The 17,521-nt window shown below is 39.0% G+C and overlaps 1 protein-coding gene across 5 annotated transcripts in view; it reads right to left on the bottom strand.

The window, feature by feature from the left end:
• Positions 1–17,521, bottom strand: part of SH3D19 (SH3 domain containing 19) — a 79,995-nt gene that overhangs the window by 25,205 nt on the left and 37,269 nt on the right. For 3 of the 5 annotated variants that reach the window (XM_040556650.1, XM_040556649.1, XM_040556651.1), the window contains 6 exons: positions 16,064–16,104; positions 9,805–9,845; positions 8,881–8,923; positions 7,501–7,648; positions 7,034–7,235; positions 5,603–6,598 (listed from right to left, as the gene is read on the bottom strand). In XM_040556650.1, coding sequence (XP_040412584.1) covers positions 5,603–6,598; positions 7,034–7,235; positions 7,501–7,648; positions 8,881–8,923; positions 9,805–9,820 — 1,405 coding nt within the window. In that variant the 5' untranslated portion in view covers positions 9,821–9,845; positions 16,064–16,104. The remainder of the gene's footprint in view (positions 1–5,602; positions 6,599–7,033; positions 7,236–7,500; positions 7,649–8,880; positions 8,924–9,804; positions 9,846–16,063; positions 16,105–17,521) is intronic. The other 2 variants (XM_040556646.1, XM_040556648.1) reach the window with 1 other exon arrangement.

The following is a 17,521-nucleotide window of genomic DNA, read 5'->3' as shown; positions in this document are numbered from 1 at the left end:
CGAAGAATGAATGATGTTTACAGGATATACTTGGGTTGTGCAGAAGAAGCCATCAGCACAACAAAATGCATGAAGTCACAGAATTATGCAGAGTTTGATGTTGTCCAAAAGGTATCATTAAAATTTGGTAAAAGACGCAATATAAGACCTAGTGTTAAGTACTTGTTAAAAACACAAGATGTCCTTAATTGAGCAATGGAATACCTCATCCATGGTGTTAGAAAGCTGAAAAACAAAATGAAATCCACTACTAGAAGCACAAAGTTTCTTGGGCTATTGTAAGACTTAACGGCAATACCAGCATTTATAGGGTGTAAAACTATAGCACTATATAGTGCACAGAGACAGATTAAACAGACCTTTTCCAGGCTTTGGCTATCATCAGCTTTTTGGCATTTCTCTCTAAAACTGAGTGAATGCCCACACTTACTACCTGTGTGCTTCAAAAAAGCACAACAGTTTAGTGTGGACAAGCTAGCAGTGAACTACTAGAGGTGACAGTAATTGCACTGCCTTTGGCATAAAAGGAGCACTAACACCAGCACAAGTTACAACATAAGAGTTTGGGGACTACTGAATCTATTTTGGTAGGGTAAGAACAGGGTAGTTGAAGTTGCAAGAGCCTTCAGGAGGTATCTAATCCAACCTCCTGCCCAGAAGAGGTCAGCTATGAGGTCACGTTGCTAGAAATTGGCTGCACAACCTGGTCTAACTTCAAAAATCTGATGCTGGAGGGCATTTGGTTGTACAGTGGGCGATAAAACTAAAACCCAAGATTACCCCAGAGATTAAGAAACTCAGCCTCACCCATTCTTGCCTAACAATGGTAATGCTCGTTCATTGATAAGAGAGTCAAGTGCCTCGAAACAGGCAAGCTGGAAATCTCCACAGCAGAGGATCCATAGTGGAAGAAAGTAGGGCATACAAAATCTTTTTAATGAAGATTTGGAGGACAAAGGAATTTGTAATGTTGTTTAAAATACCTGTGTAGCCTCTCAGAATAATCTTGTATGCTTCCAGTGAAGGAAAAAAATACTGTTTTGTTTATAAATGCTTCTTTTAAGTAAGCATTTTGTTGTTTTTTGTTTGACAATCTTCCTGATCAAAAGATATCTGCATTTTAAGTGTTATTACAAAATAAATAGATTTAATCATTAGAGAAGAAGGTTATCATTAAGAACATTATTACTTGCAAGTTACCACTTAACATGTATCGACACAGAACTCAAAAGCAAATTTGTTTTACAACCCAAAGGGCTCATCACCTATTATGAGGCTATGATTTAAAATTTGTACTGGTTTCCTGAAATTGGCTAGAAGGCCTTCTCCTGCGGTAAGACTGGAGGCACCTACAAGCTCCTTGGGGGTCCAGCTTAAGTTCACTAAGCAAAAATCTGCAGGGCCTGAAGAGTCAATGGATGCTTGTTACCACTTGTGCTGGAGATTGCCAACGCCGCAGCAAAACCAAAAGGGCACAGCACAGGCCTCCAGCTACTCCAGCCCCCAGCAGAACGCCTTCAGGTAAATCTCGTTTTGTCATGGGCTCAAGCCAAATAGAAGATTAAAATGGATGAGGCAGCTCACTCTGCTCTGAGGATGACACCTCTGGCAGCAAGTCAAAAAGGAGACAGGTAACTTAAAATAGCCACAAGAGTCATCAGGAGTAACACAGCAGAATACTGAGAAAAATTGCATTATTTTAAAGATAGGTCTGGAGTAATCTACCAGTTACAAATGTTTTAGGTCTTTTTTTTTTTTTCCCCCCTCTTCCTTCCTGAGGAAGCCATTAAAAACAAGCAGCTGGGCAACATCCCCACAGAAGACAAAGTTGGAGTTACTCGAGCAGCAGTTTTTCTGAATTGGCCACAATATCACACAGATGCCACCATTCATGCCACAAGAAGGAACAACATATATAAATAGACAGTAATCACTGGTTTGGTCATTTTTCTGCCCATACAGGCAGAATTGAACTTTTATACTGTGAGGAAGTAAGTAACTAAATAAAAGAATTAAGAAATGCAACCATTGTGTTACTGTTAGAATTGAAATACATTAATATGAGGAAAATAAAACAGAAAATTGCCTCCTGGTAAGGATAGACACTCTCTGTGAATTACTTTTCAAAACATTTGGTTTAAATTAAGTTCTGGTATACCGGGAATAGAGCGATCAGCGAACTATATGATATCTTGGAGAAAGAGAGAAAGCAAGTGGAAAAAAAGACTCTCTACGTGTAAGAAAGAATTAAAATATTGTAGCAAGATCACCTCCAGGTTTTAATTTAAATATGTGCTTTAAATGCACATATTTTAAATGTTACCTTATTTTCCACCTCAGGACTTTAACAAGCAAGCACAGTACATGCTTTAACACAGCCACTGATGGGAGTTACAGGTGAAATCATGGATCCACTGAAGCCACGGAACTTCTACCCAGCTCGGCTCGCACCAGGATTTCATTTCTTAGCCTTTTTAAATATGGACTACCGAGAAAAGATTCCTCCTGACACATTAGTGAAACTTGTAACCTTATGGAACCGCACAAATCCCAGTTACCAGCTATAACTGAAGTGTAAAAATACTCTTTATGATTCAAAATATCACAACTGTCATCAAAGCATTAACATGTCAAGATTTACGGTCCCAAGTAGACGCCTTCACATTCTAAGGGACTGACTTGAGCAGGAGTAATTTCATTAGGATACAAACACCTCTGAACATTATCTCTAGCCTTTGAGTGCAAAATTATGCGGGCACTTAAAACTGGCATCAATTCTGGCTGTTGATGAAAGGAGCTGTTCCACAGATTTGTCATTCTTGACTTTTCCTTCCTGGCACTTCCCTTGGGCCAGCAGCGGAGACATGAGCTGGATGCAAGGTTCTACCACAGTTTACCTCTGAATCTCCTAGTTGTCAAGCCTCCAGTGCTCCGACAGACTTCAACTGGCACAGTGGGCGCTGAAAGCTTTGAAAGTGATCTTGGTGCCCCATGTCTCAATACACACCAGAAGAACAATTTGTTTTTCTTGTGTTTCACCTTTTCATGCAGATGCTCCCCTCAACTTCCGCACCCTTCCCACCATCAACTGAATGCTTCACCTTCTTCCTTTCGCATCAAGTGTTAGCGGAAGCAGTGATCAATCTGTCCAAATCTATTTACATTAGCCTAAGTCCCAGATGCATTTGTGCTATATCAGAAAAAAAATAAGTTCTATGAACATTCTAATCTGTGATGCAAAACTGCTCTTTGACAAAAATCTGTTGGTGCTCAGTTTCAAACACCGCTGCATAAAAGCCTTCCTCCTTTTCTAGGGTTGCCATAACAACAAGGAGAGCGCTGTCATTTTGCTAAGTAATGACAATGACAAATATGTAAGAAATACAAAGGTCTGGGGAATTGGGAGCAGGATTACAGCTTCTCTTCCTGCCTTTACAAAACATTTTACTGTGGATTCATCTTGCAAATCCTAAGCTGTTCCTATGGGAACATGAGAAATAGCTAGTGTTAGTGCTCTGCGTTGCCTCATTTTTCAGAAAGCCAGTGTTGTTCTTGGGGATGCTTTGTCAAGACTTAGCATGGCATTAGTAATCAAGGGTACAGCATATGATCTTCGCTTGCAAATGCCTGCAAAAATCTGGAAGAATTCCTAATTTTACAGTGTAATAAAGTGATAATGCTGTCAGACCCTTTTTTTCTTTTCTACATACAAAGGTGTTACAGCAGACATACCATTTTATTAAATGAATAAAATCATAGACTCAAGAAATGAGTAACCTTTCTGGAATCCTAGGTGTTATTCTTGATTAAATTCAGAAGGAAATACTTTCCATTCTTATGGTTAACAGAAGTATTATTCAGATGATAGTTTCAACATGAAAGCTGATCTTTTCAGATGATTTTCTTCAGGATGACTGAACTTCTAATTTAACAGAATTATCGTTATTTTATTTTTCAGGGTGGGGGAAAGGCAGACTTTTAGGGCACACAGCCAAAACATCACTTTCCTTTTTATTCACTTTCAAAATGTAAGAATTCTCTTTTCTCGCCTTCTAGTTGGAAGTTACATTTTCCCTTTGTTTGTTGCATCTAATCATCAAAAGGCTGAAACTACAAGTTTTCCCTCAAATGCACAGAAACCAAGAATCATCCCTCCTGCTTCTAACTTCCTTCTAAAACCATCACATGCACAGTGGCTGTTGTACAATTGCAGTCTCCAGACCTGATAATCTTAACTCTGTTCCCAGCTAGGTACTGTCAGTCACACACTTCAAAACTCCTCTCCACTCACCTGGTACTCTTCCTTCCTTCTAGGTTTGCTACAGTCTCTGCAGTGCTCCTGGAACCCATCAGTCCAAGAAAAAAGAGGACGTGGATCCCTGTAGAGCTAATCACCTCTCCTGCAGGACCTTCTGTTGCCTTATTTCACTGCTTTCATAAGCTGCTCTGAGGTTTGTATGTCTGTACGTGTTGGCCTGAACAGTTTAGAGCTGTAAGGGACTTCCTACATCTGCCTTGGGCTTTTTATGCCAATGTAAAATGGAAGTGATAACAAGTCGGAACTTCAGCTAACAATATAATCCACTACCTGTAAAGAAATCACACTTGCTAACAACCATTAATATTGATTTACTCTGACAACTACACACTATTTGTGTGTCTCTTTGCAGAGTGCTGAGATGTTTAATGATAAATGAGGTAAAAAAAGGGGGGAGGGTTTAAAAATCATAGTTTTTTAAACATGCCTTTTGTATGACATGCCATCTGTTTTAAAGCAGAGCTCTCCCTGGATTGTAAAGGGGCTGGTGGTCTAAATCTGGTATACTTGAATACTAAGAGGGAAAAAGCCATTGCTGTTAAATTTAGTGACAGCTGAACACTCACTTGTGTCTTAAACTACTTAAATCATAGTTTTATAAAATGGCCTTAACTGGCCTCCTGTTTGTTGGAATCAAACTAAGTTTATGAGAGAGATGTAGTTGTAGTAATTAATCCACCCATATGAAATAACTATTTTAATTTTTCAGAAAAATTTTAAGTTGCATAAGAAGCATACAGTTGCGTGACAAGACAATAGACAAATAAAGGAGAGAGAAAATAAGTAGCCGCTGGTGAAACAGAGTATTCCAGTGTGTTTGATCACCATTCTCCCTAAATAATAAACATTGCTGCTTCTCTAGATGACCTAATGGAACAATACCTCCAAACATACTATGCTCAGGAGACTTCCACTACAGAGCTTCAGGCACTCAAATAAATTAGGCAGATTAGATGGCAAGAGATAAGGTGTCCCAGGTTTCTGAGAGAGAATTGTGATACATTCTGGAGGGAACATCTGGTGTGTAACATGAAGTCTTTTATCATTATTTTAGTAATTGTGTAATAAATCCAGCAGGCAACCTCTGAGATTTATAGAGCCTGAAAACCTTCCAAGTCCCAAAACTCAAGTAATTTCATAGTGTTCTTGACATAATGGAAAACAAAGAATTTCATGCACACACAAACCCTATCAAGACAGGCAGAATAGGTAGACATGATTCACACAGGATCATACACCTGCAAACAGTAACCACAGGGACAGTTTAAAAAATTTTCTTCTTACCTGCTGCTGCTTCACCAATGATGCTATCTTTAACGACACAAGGTGGACTCAGGGGCAAAACATCATCATCAAAACTGATCAGATCTCCTTCAACATCTAGTTTACTTTGCAAAGTGAGTGCTGAGGAGTTGGCTGCAGGTGACAATTCCCCCAGAGACTTGGAAACTTTTTCTTGGGCAGATACAGGAGCCCGTGGGGGAGCAGCAATTGGTTTTAGCGTGGCCAAAGAAAAGGCAGGATTTTCTGCACAAGGTGACTTTTTAGGAACGAGAGGCCTTGGAGCAGGAACAGGAAATTTCTTTTGTCCATCGCTGTTCTCTGCAACCGATCCACTCTTTGTATCAAGAAAATCACTACTACTACTTTTTACAAGGCCAGGTTTTGGTTTCTTTGGCAGTTCAGGTTTGGTTGCAACACTGTTCCCAACTGCTTCAGGTTGAAGCTGCAATTCCTTGGAAGAAGGTGTTGATTTGCTTTCTGTCCATGCATCCCAATCTCCCGAAACTCTGCTTAGCCCTGGCTTTGGAGCAACTACTGGCTTCTTTGCAGGTACAGGTCTTGGGGCGAATGAACGAGGCGCAATTTCTGGTTTCTTTGCTAATCCTGAGGTATCATTAGTTCCTTGGGTTTCAAAAACTTTGATCCTTGAAACAATACTATTTTGGCTCTTCTCTGTACTCATGCTGTCCACTGCCAAATGATTGTCTAGTAAGCTATCATCTAACACAGACGACTGCTCGACTGAAGGTTGCTGCCTCTTTGTGTTAGACTGGTTCACTTCTTCCCCATTGTCTCTTATCTGACTTTCAGTATTTTTGACCACAGGTCTGAGATTGCTTCTTGATCTTGGCTTTGGCACAGGACATATCACAGCATTGGGATTTTCTTGGCGCTTCTGACCTTCAGAAACTTCAAAACCTATTAAGGAAGTCTCATTTTCTGAAGACCTATTCAGGAGAGATGCAGAAGGCCTAGGAGGTTTCAGAGGACTTTGCCCTACAAAAAGAAAAGAAAAGCTTTAAGTTATCTACTCCAGAACACTTGATTTATATTAATTTTTATCACCATTAGGGTGTGAAACAATGATTTTTGTTCAGAACTTAGTGCTGCTTGTGAAACTGGAATTCTCTTTCTAAAAAAACAAATGAAAAAAAAGTATGAACTCCAGGAAGAAGCTGAAGATTGCTAAAACGTACGGCATCTGCCAGACACATGACAGTACTCATCTTCCTTGCAGAAAAAGTTTTAACTGTAGTCTAAACACGAATGCAATGGTACTTCAGAAGAGAGGAGTTTTGCAGGAATTTGCAGCATCAATCACTCCCAGAAAAGTAACTGTTATTCATGTTAATTGCTGCACAGATCAATAACGAAGAACATCTTCAAGAAACAGACTAAGGTTTTTATGAATGAGAAATCCAAATATCTCACCTGGATAGCTTGCAGATTCCCAGTGTGCAGGCACACTGTTTTTTACATTACTTGCTGGCAAACGGCTGATTAGTTCCTCTGGAAAGTCAGTTTGTGTTGCAGAAGTAGTGGTATGTCTAGAAGCAGCAGCATTATTGTTATTTGTTGTATTGACTTGCACTTGATTAATTTCTTTTATCACCTGCTCATAAGACGGTGGAAGCTACAAGACAGAGAGAGAAACAGTAATGTATGTCCAGATGTGATCCTTAAAAAACAAAAAGCATATAAATTTAAATATAATATATATAAATAGGAATTTAAAAGTACTAAATTAACGTACGCAGAAGAAAAGAGCACTGTCTTTGATTATTCAATGTCATGAAAGCCTAAGCAAGCAAAAACTCCCAGTGATAATACTGTTTCTCTCTTCTTACCGTGCATTTACCTTTATAATTCAAACACACCTCATGTGAATACATGCTCACCTCAGCTGGAATAAGCTCATTTGTCCTCCACTGAGCATGAGATGAAGAAGAAGGGAATCCTAATCCCTGAGGAGCGACAGGGCTTGCACCTGGAAACCAGGAGGATGGCCGGAGGGGTTCAGCAGCAACTATTGTAATTTCAGGACGCCTAGAGATGAAGGCAAAGGGGAATAATTATCTAAAATGTTTTAGAATAGTTTTTTTAAATGTAAAACACCAAGGTTTTCTCAGCATGGAAAATCAAAACAGCTCAAGTCTTTTTGATTTAACCAAAGATATCTTTCCGTGATTTCAAAGCAACTTACCTGACCTTTCTAACAAGCACTTAGGCTTCCATTCAAAGCACCTAATTAAATGCCTAAGCCAAAAAGTAGGTTTATTGGCTTCAGTGAAATAATTTACATGCTTAAAGTACTTAAATACAAGTGTAACTCAATTAGATGGAAGTAGTCTTAGTCTTCACGGGATAATGAGAACTAATCATGCATGTGCCTTTAGCCTGCTGCAATGTGAAAACAGTGGGATAGTTAAAACTGCTTCTGGCCGGCTACCTGAAAAGATTGTCTGCCCCAAAGACTTCCGGAGAAACCTCCCAGTGTGCTACAGGAAGGCCAGAGCCCACCTCATAAGGCCTTTGGGACAGGGCCTATTTGCTTACAGCATCTAGCATGACAGGGATTTCCGTGGGTTTTTAGGACCTCTAGGTACTGCCGCTGTTTTATTACCGTAACAACTGCTTTAGAGGATAAGCTGCAGCGAGAGCCCCTGTTTCCCAGCAACAGCCCCCAAACCACTGCTGATTAATCTAGAGTCCTGCATAAGACGCATTTTGAGAAGTGAGTTTTGTGAGTAGGTGAAGCGTCTGCTACAGAAGCCTTGGTCTGCTATCAGAAAAACTGCAGAAACATAGCTTCTAAAATGATCATAAAAAAAATTAAACAGGGTGGATGCAGTTCCTTCACACCTGAAATAATGTCAGACTCAGTTCACCAACTATTCAGGTTGGTGACCTCCTTTCTCAAATCTTTTGAGAAACTGGAATGAGGCCTGAAAGTGTGCTTATTTTCATTGTGAAGTGATCCTGTAAATAGATGTCAGGAACGTGAAACAGTTCTACACAGGTTTGTTGGTTGGTTGCATTCCTTTTCTGAGGACACAAACGGCACCTGACCAGAAAACGCAAAATCTTAGTCCACCCTGTGCTTAAGCATCACAGTATTTTTATTTTATTCCAAGTATAATTTATTTTTAAACACAGAAAGGATGAGAAGCAAAAAAAAAAAATTAAATAGAGAAGAGGAAAAAGATGTAGGAAGTAGTAAGACACAATCTAACAAGTTTTAGAGTAACATCTAACTGCAATATAAATAACTGCCTTACCTTCTATCCCTCTGCTGTTCACTATGGCTAGAAGTCCGAGAAGCTATTTAAACAAAAGAAACAGAAGTTTTGAACAAGTTAAAATATACCACCACAGCGATAAGATGAGGATAACAGCATAGCCCATACCAAGCCACCACAAGTGAAACAGAGAGCACACAGCATCTGCTCATATATTTCAGAATTTAAGACTGGCCGAGGTTTTGAAAAAGATTATTTGTATTAAATACAAGGGGAAGGTTTTAAAAGGTTTAGGGTATAGTTTCGTCATCAGTTTAAGTCTTTCTGTGTTCTAGCTACTACCAAAAGAGATGGTCCTTCTTCTTTACCTCATGTTCCTGCCTTCTGCATTGCGACCCTAGAGCTGAAACTTGTTTTACTTTAGCTTAAACAATCCATGAATAAAACACAGAAGTGTTAAGCATATCTGGCTTTGTTTTTGATAGCTCATTTCTGAGATGTGTTCTTTAATCTCTTTTTTATTTTTTTTGTTAGTTTTAAAGAAGGAAAGAGTACTAAGGCACAAAATCTAAGGTATTTCACCTTCCTTTATGTAAAAAGAAAAAATTAATGTTTCCTAAAGTTTAATCACTTTTGCACTAAAAGTTAGCAACATTAAAAAAAAAAAAAGTGTTTTAAGTTAGAGTAAATCCTGACCCCTTGATTTTTCTATTTTTGCCATATTTGTATTCAAATGATTTTTTCAATGGCCACATTATGTTTTCATTTTGATGTCTTCAAAGGGCAAAGAAAGTTATCTGAGGGACAAATTTTGGCATAGCAAGGACAATTTAAGAAGTAGTAGAGACTTATTGCACAGAAGCTGATGATTGTGCTGTTCCTGTGCCAAAGACTCAGAGCTGGAATCTGAAATCAGCAAAGCGCACTTGATTTAAGAATCGCAGGGTGGTGTGTCAGACATACCTCTTCCACGGGGCATTTTTGATGTGCACTATTCATGAGTGCTAGAGGAAAAAAAGAAGGGGTTACAGAAGAGGAAGAGGGGGGTGAAGGAGAACAAACCAAGGCTCCAGAGTGCCAGAAACCATGATCAAATGGGTTAGTCACACAAGGACAGCACACGTGCCAAAGATTTAAAAGGACAACTATAACGTCTATTCACAATATAGTGTCTTAAAAAACTAAAATAAAGCAGATTTTATTTCTAGTTCCACGCTGATTTTAACAATGGGTGTTCAGAAGTTTCCCCTGCCACAAATTAACCGTGAAGAATATAACTGAATATGGGAAAGTCCACTGTTTTGCTCAACAAAGTGCCAATGTACGAACATGGGGAGGGGAAGTCAAATCTCTTTGAATGCTTTATTTAGCTTAAATTCATGGTTTATTTGGGTCTGTGCTTTTTCCTCTCCAAAAATATTGGGTGACATTGAGGAGCTGATCCAGACAGCAAGAAACTGGGATCCCACAATTCACAGCCGCACCTAACAAAGAGGTACAGTCAGGCATGCTGACCTAGGTAAGAGGCATACCTCAAAATTTCAGCCATAACTGCTCATCTTCTAACTCATTTCTGTAAAAAACAAATCCCCTACCTAACACCTCACCTTCACTTTCCTGTTCACAGACCTTAACACAGCATTCATCCTACCCCCACATTAAAGGGAAAACTAATAAACAAAATAAACCCCAAACAACCAAACCAACCTATTCCACATTTAGTTTTACAAAGAGGATGGAAGAAAGTGTTCATTTGGTAAACGTATTTAATATAACTGTTCGGCGTACATCCAAATGGTAAGGGCATTAGAAATTAAAGCTAATTAGTGAGGTATGTAAAACTAAACTGATAAACCTGTCAGTTTCTTCCGATCTCTCTTCATTTCTAGATAAAGACTACATACTATTTTCTCCCATGAGACTCTAGACATAATTCTATTTATTACAGTTATTAGAACAATTAAAAAAAATATATCTTTAAGACCTTTTTATTTTCTAAAGAGAAGCTAAAAAACTACAGTGAGGCATACAAATCTACATAATCCATCAAATCCAAACATTTTTTGTACAAAAATTTCAACTAAACAAGTAAACTCACTTCAAAGCAACACATTAACATTATTTATATAAAAATAACTTCACTAGTAGATACAAAAATATCCTTTCAAAAAGGAGTAACACCTACACCATTACTTATGTTTTCAAAATGTGCCCATTCTGCTGTTTGAAACAAAAACTCCTGAACACTCATGGAATCATCTGCACAAGCATTTAATAAAAACATTTGTTTTTTAGGGACCTCAACTAAGTTCTTCCCTCCTTCCATCAATCGCTCCCCTTTTTTTGCTTTCCTATTTTTGTTAGGACCACACTTCTATAGCATTTTACTTTGGAAGCTCTTAAATCCACAGGAGGAACAGAGGTGAAACCTACTGCATCTTCTGCTCAAGTATTCCTTGGAGTACCAAGGCAGTAGTGGTCTTTGGATACTGTAAGTCTGTTCTTTGTTCCCTTCGGGGATTGCCTTGAGAAAGCGTGCTATTAATTTTTCCTTCAGATTTCAAATTATGACAGCTTAAAGATTTAAAAAAAACATTTCCTCCATTAGGGGAGTCAATATAAATGTATTTCAGTGCGGATTTGCATACTGACAAATAGAATCCCCCACTTCCACACTACAAAATGCTGTGGTTGAGAAGTGTTAATATTTTCAGGAGCATAGATTTAGTGGTTTTTAAGTAAAAGGTAAGCAAAGTGGTTAAAGAAGGGGTGGGACAGGAAAACCCAGCACATAAAATCCACACATTTTCTTCTTATAACTTTATTGGTCTCAAGGGAAAGAAAGAATGTCAAATCGACCCATAATATTGTCACTAGAGATATTTATTTCCATTAGTGTCAATGAGGCATCCAAATGTTTTTCCACTGAAAAACAAACAAACAGTTTTTAACCTATTATAGCAGATTTCAAGTGAGTAAAGGATTAATGGTAATACTGTAAGCAGGGAACAGATGAGTGACTTAGATTCATTCTTTGTACGTAAATAAGTGGATAAAGCTGGTTAAATATTTTTGGCTGTGCAGGGTACTGTCTGTGCTGTATGCTTATGTTTGAGAATGTTTTTCCTCTACAGTCCCTTCTCTGGGTTGTATATTTCAAGTGAACTTGGCATTTCATTTCTGTTTGAAACACACAGATTATGGGGCTGGAAGCACTTTAAACTCCGAGATTAAGATGCCTGTATAAGTACACTTTCTAACAGCCCTTACCCCACAAACTCGTAAATTGCAATGATACAGATGAGCTGGTGGCAACTGAAGTCTGACATGCACTTTTGAGTTCTTTGAAAAGAGCTGGGCTAGAATTTACAGTCTTTCAGGCAACTTTTTCAGGCAATATAGAGGAAACTCTGAAGTTCATTCAAGGATCTGCTCAGAGATACCCTCCTGCTGTGAGCACTGAGTGCTTCCACAAAAGAAACACTGCATAATAATATCTGTGTACTTCCATTAGCAAATCTGTATGAAATACTGAACAGCTTTGTCACTGCAGACTGCTTTAAAAGCAAGTTCCATTTTCCATTAAAGATTGGAACCATAGCCTCAAATAGCCCAAACCTTGCGTGAAATGAAGCTTCAAATTTTTCTGATGATTTTTATTTATTGTCCCTTCCCACAGCTGTCAGTAAACATGGTTTGGTGGGTAATATTGGTGGCTGGGGGACAGTGGGACCAGGTATCTTTGAGGTCTTTTCCAACCTTAATGATTTTATGATTCTTCCAATTAACTGTTTCAGTTAATTCACATTAACTGTTATCAATGGGTTTTAAAGTAATGATATTACTTTCTCCAACAAGCAAATGTGCTAATATTTAAAAATACAGCTTCCCTCAATGCTTTTCCAACACCAGGCTAGAAATGTCTACCACCAATACTATGAAGTAAGCAGACTATTTGACTGAGAAGTTATTCTTCTCCCTGAATAGCTGCCTGGGGATAAAAGGTTATACCTTATGGTCTCGGAGAGAGCCACAATTGTGAGCAAACACTCCTTCCCTTACCTGCTATGCAATACACCAGCAGAGCTGACAGACTACTTCTATGCAAGAGGTCACACTTAGGGCCTTTGCAATAGTGAGGGTGCTGCATGCATGCAGAGATGCACTCTTCAGGGGGTGCTAAAATGATGAGGTAATACTCAAGCCTAAACCAGAAAAGCCTAATTTCATCCAAGATCTGATAACACTATTTATGTAAAAGTGGAGTTTCAAACTACTGGGAAATTTTCACACGTCTCTGAAATAACAGGCTTGAGGCTTTTCTCCTGAACTATTTCTTGGCACAAGGGGGAGGTCTTGCTCCTTTTCTTCTAGTTCTGTTTCCAGGCACCTCAGAGAAATGTCAGGCTGTCTGACCTTAGAGCTACACTGATTTAATGCTTGAATGTAGCTAAAAGAGATGCTGCCCAATTCCTCTTCAAAAGAGAGACTTTTGTTCCCTCTCTTGAACCAACATTAGCACTTATATGACCTCACAGTGAGTGAGTTCAGAATGTTAAATCCACGTAAAACTAAGCACTTTCTGTACAGTTTTTGTCCATTTTATCTCCCTGACCCTGCTCACCTTGGGCTCAGACCACTGGCAGCACAGGGGAAGCAGTGTGTCCCCCCAGCAGCAATCTGTTTTCTGCCTCTCCTTCCTGGCTCCAGTTCTTCTTAGGACAACTTCAGTGAGGGAACTGGTCAAAAATTATCTGGGGCGGAGGTGGGGGGGGGGAGCATGATGGGGATTCCTCTCCCCACCCACAGTGAGATAAAATACCTTCCCACAGCTGACTGAACTGCTAGGCACCAGAGAGGCTGGCATTGCTGCTGAATAAAATCTGTGTAAGTACACCCTTAGGGAAAGCCTGCAGTTTCACTCAAATTTGACAGAAGCGATTTATGAAGATACTTCACTCCTTCCCACACCTTTCCTCAGGCTGTATGTTCCTGCCTCTGCACCAGTCCCTGCATTATGCCAGCCCAAATGTTTGTGCAGATGGGGAGAGAATGAGGTCATGGAATTGATCTGGTTAGGAAAAAATGGGAGCCAAAAGAACCTAGGAAGCCCCCAAGCAAAACAAAACAAAAATGAAAACAAACAAAATGCACAGCCAAAAACGGCTGCAAAACTGCCAAATGACAAGCCACAGCCTCAAAGTGCGTACAAGCTGTTACACATCCTTCATTCAGCCACATATTTGCTTAGGACAGAATGAGAATGGAACAAGTTTACAGGTTCTTCCAATATTTTATGGCAGCAGACTTGCCTTTGCAGCCCCACTCCTTAACGCCCCCCTGTTCTGGAATATTGGAGAAGGGAGCAAAAACCCCATTCCCCTTTGTATCACTACTGCAGCACTTAGCTTGCTCCTTTTTATTTTCTTTGGCATGTTGCTGTCTTGGGTGTCCGTGAAAATCATTCCACTGATTTCATTGTGAGCTGGCTTTAGTGGTGTGTTCTCAGCTGAGATCATCATTAAAAACCCAGGGGTAACTTTTGAAGAGGTCAGATGAAAAACGACTCCTGAGAACATCTCATTTTCATGTGCTTGCTTTCTTCAAGCACCTTGGGTTCACTTTTCTGAATTCTATTGGGCTATCAAACAACGGAAGCAAAATGACACCATCTTCTTATACAGAGTTGTAGTCAGAGTGGCCAAAAGGAAAATAAACCCTCTTCCTCTTTGGCCACAAGACAAGGAGAGATCTACCAGTATAAAGTGAGTTTAAGCATTGTTCATAGGTTGTAAAGTTGAAACCCTGCAGATACCTGTTGTGTTTCTTGAAAATTAGATATATACAGCCCACCAAAGCTGTGATTAAGAAAAAAATTTCTAGCACTGCTGAGGAAAAATATTTTTCCAGCGAATACCATACTTTTTCCAGATTAATGGCAAGCAGAGTTAGGAATTATTCAGGGTCCATTTTTAATTTAGATCCATCTTCAGGTATGGCTACTGGCATATACATATAACCATGGTCTTACGTACAATGCCTTGATATGTGCATGGAGATTTTTTTCTAGCTTATCTGTAGAATTCACATACTATTTATATTTTATCATGGTTATTCACATATTAATATCATTAAGTATAATTATATAACGTGTCAGGGCTTCTTGACTAGAATTTTTTGAACTGATTTTTTAAATTGTTTGTGCCTCAAAAGAAGGCATCTCTTGCTACTGCATTTTCAGAACCATACATATATCAATTACTTCATGATCTTCTACACAGTTTATCAGTTAGATGAGGGTCTGGAGCTTAGGTGGTCTGAATCAATTCCTGACTCCATGACAAAGGCCCTCTGTGATCTGGTGCTCTCTGTTTTCCAGTATCCTATTTGTGGCAGCAATAGCACAGATAAAGTGCTGCATTTTAACTACAGCATCATGTAGACTTGCTCTGAATAAAGCTTTCATGATCCCCTTTGACTACCTCCAACCTAATCCATACTAATGAGCCCGTGACTAATAGATCCAGGGAAACAAATCAGTAGAAACAAATCATACACACTAATGTATTTCCTCCCTGTGGCAGAATCCTCAGGGTTGTTTTGAAATTACCAAACTGAAATCATGGACAGAAATGGAATAAAAATGAAAAAGGGAGAAAAAGAAACAGTATAAAGTACTTCAGAGAATGCAGCTGAAGAAATTCTCTATCTTAAAATATCATGAGCGGGGAAAGAGAAAGAGGAGTTAAAAAAAATCAGTGAAGAAAAGATTGTACTTTCATACAAGATTACAAAATATTCACTTATTTTTGAAATGAGTCATGTGTATGCAACTAATGCCATCCCCAATACAGCCAATGAAAAGGTGCTACGGATTTCTCCTGAAATTACTCTGCTGAAATGAAACGAACTTCTGTTTTGTCAGTGGAGAAAAACTGGGCATACATAACCCAGGTTCTCCAGAGATGGATCATATCTGCACACAAATGCTCTAGTGCACAAGTAAGAAAATGTTAGTAACTGGCAAGAAAGAACAGACCATCAGCAAAGCAAAAAGATGGTCTAACACGAGGAGGAAAAAAAAAAAAAGACAGACATTACTGGCAGCTTTCTTTTCACATAAAAAGTTAACCAGTTAACTAAAGTTAAAAGTTAACTAAAAATTAAGATGTAGCAATCTTACAATATTATGACTCTCAAAAAGTAAGAAAAATAGACTTACATCTCTTGATTGCTGCTCTTATGGATGACAAGGGTCCTTGGCTTAATGAAGGAAGAACAAATGATTACAAAGTGGTTAATGGTTCAAAGAGGAAACAACTAAGTAAGGTCATGCTGAGATTCCCTATACGTTGTACTGGGCTTGCCAAATTGTTTTTTCCCCCAGGTTGCTATCCTAACAGAAACTTGTCCAAAACTCTTGGAGTATACAACTACACCCAACCCCTTCTAATGAAAAGCAGGTTGCAGCTTAGCTTAAAGACTCTGAAAAGATAGAAAGCCAATTTTGAAAACCATTTGTTCTCTCAACTGTGTGTTCAAGTTCACATTCTGTCTCATTTGACTGGAAAACTTGGAGAAAAGCCCATGTGGGTGTGTATACTGTCAGATTATTAGCATTTAATGACAACATTCCTGTAAATAAAGAAAATTTACACAGCCAAGTAAACACCTACAGCCCCTCTGTTAAATATTTTTAACAATTTCTTAACAATTGATCTTCACTTTCATTTGGAGTTGCATTTTTCAGTAATAACTCGGGGTGGGGTTAGACAGGAAGACATGACTACAAAATTGTTGGTACACAAGGACAGAAAAATGTTTCCTTTTGCTAACTCATCTGTTTTCTTGGTAAGACTAAGGTTTCTGATGTCTCTCTCCCGAACATCTTATTTAACAGATGTAGCAGCCTTTACTATTTTTGCAGGTACACATTAAAAGTAACCTGAGATTACCATTTTTACCAAGTGTTGCTAAGTTGATGAATATATAAATAAACTTGCCACGTGTACAAAGTTAGAGAGGAGATTAAAAAACAAACAAACCACAAACATAAATCTACTTCAGAAAAAGGTTCTTTCTTTCTTTGATACAGTATGTAAAGAATACTTGGAGATTCCTTTAGAAGAATATTCAGCACTTCTAAGAGGCTGAAAATAGACTATATGTGGTTCAAATTAACACAGTATCTTAATTACAACAGAAAGACATGCTAATCAAGCATTTTCCGGAAACCATGCACCAGAGCCTTCATTAGTAGCAGCAGTAGGAGCAGGAAGGTTGGTGCAGGGAGGGCATAAGCATCCTGTGACCACTGTCACAGGGCAGGCATGCAGCGCTCAGCCACGGTCAGCGCTCAGCCTGGCGCCGCCTGCACTTCCACTGCGATTGCTGCTGGCTGCAGCTCCACCAGTGGGATGAAGAATAGCAGGGTTGGAGGAGAGAATAAAGAGACACTTACAAAGAACTTGGATGAAAAATGTCCTCCCTCTACATTCACTCAGAAAACTAATTAAGACTAGAAATGAATGTTGCCCTGACCGAACTGTCTTCTGAAATACTTTGGCTAGTCTAGGATAAACAATGCTTATTTGTCTGGTTTCAGAAACAGTTCAACTGTGGCTTGGCCCCTCTCCACACAGCTAGCAAAGCCGCATTAGAAAACATTTCTATCAGTCAT

This window comes from Cygnus olor, chromosome 4, assembly GCF_009769625.2.
Source record: "Cygnus olor isolate bCygOlo1 chromosome 4, bCygOlo1.pri.v2, whole genome shotgun sequence".
NCBI lineage: Eukaryota > Metazoa > Chordata > Aves > Anseriformes > Anatidae > Cygnus > Cygnus olor.
The sequence above is the reverse complement of the archived record's forward strand: the minus strand, read 5'-3'. Positions and strand labels throughout refer to the sequence as shown.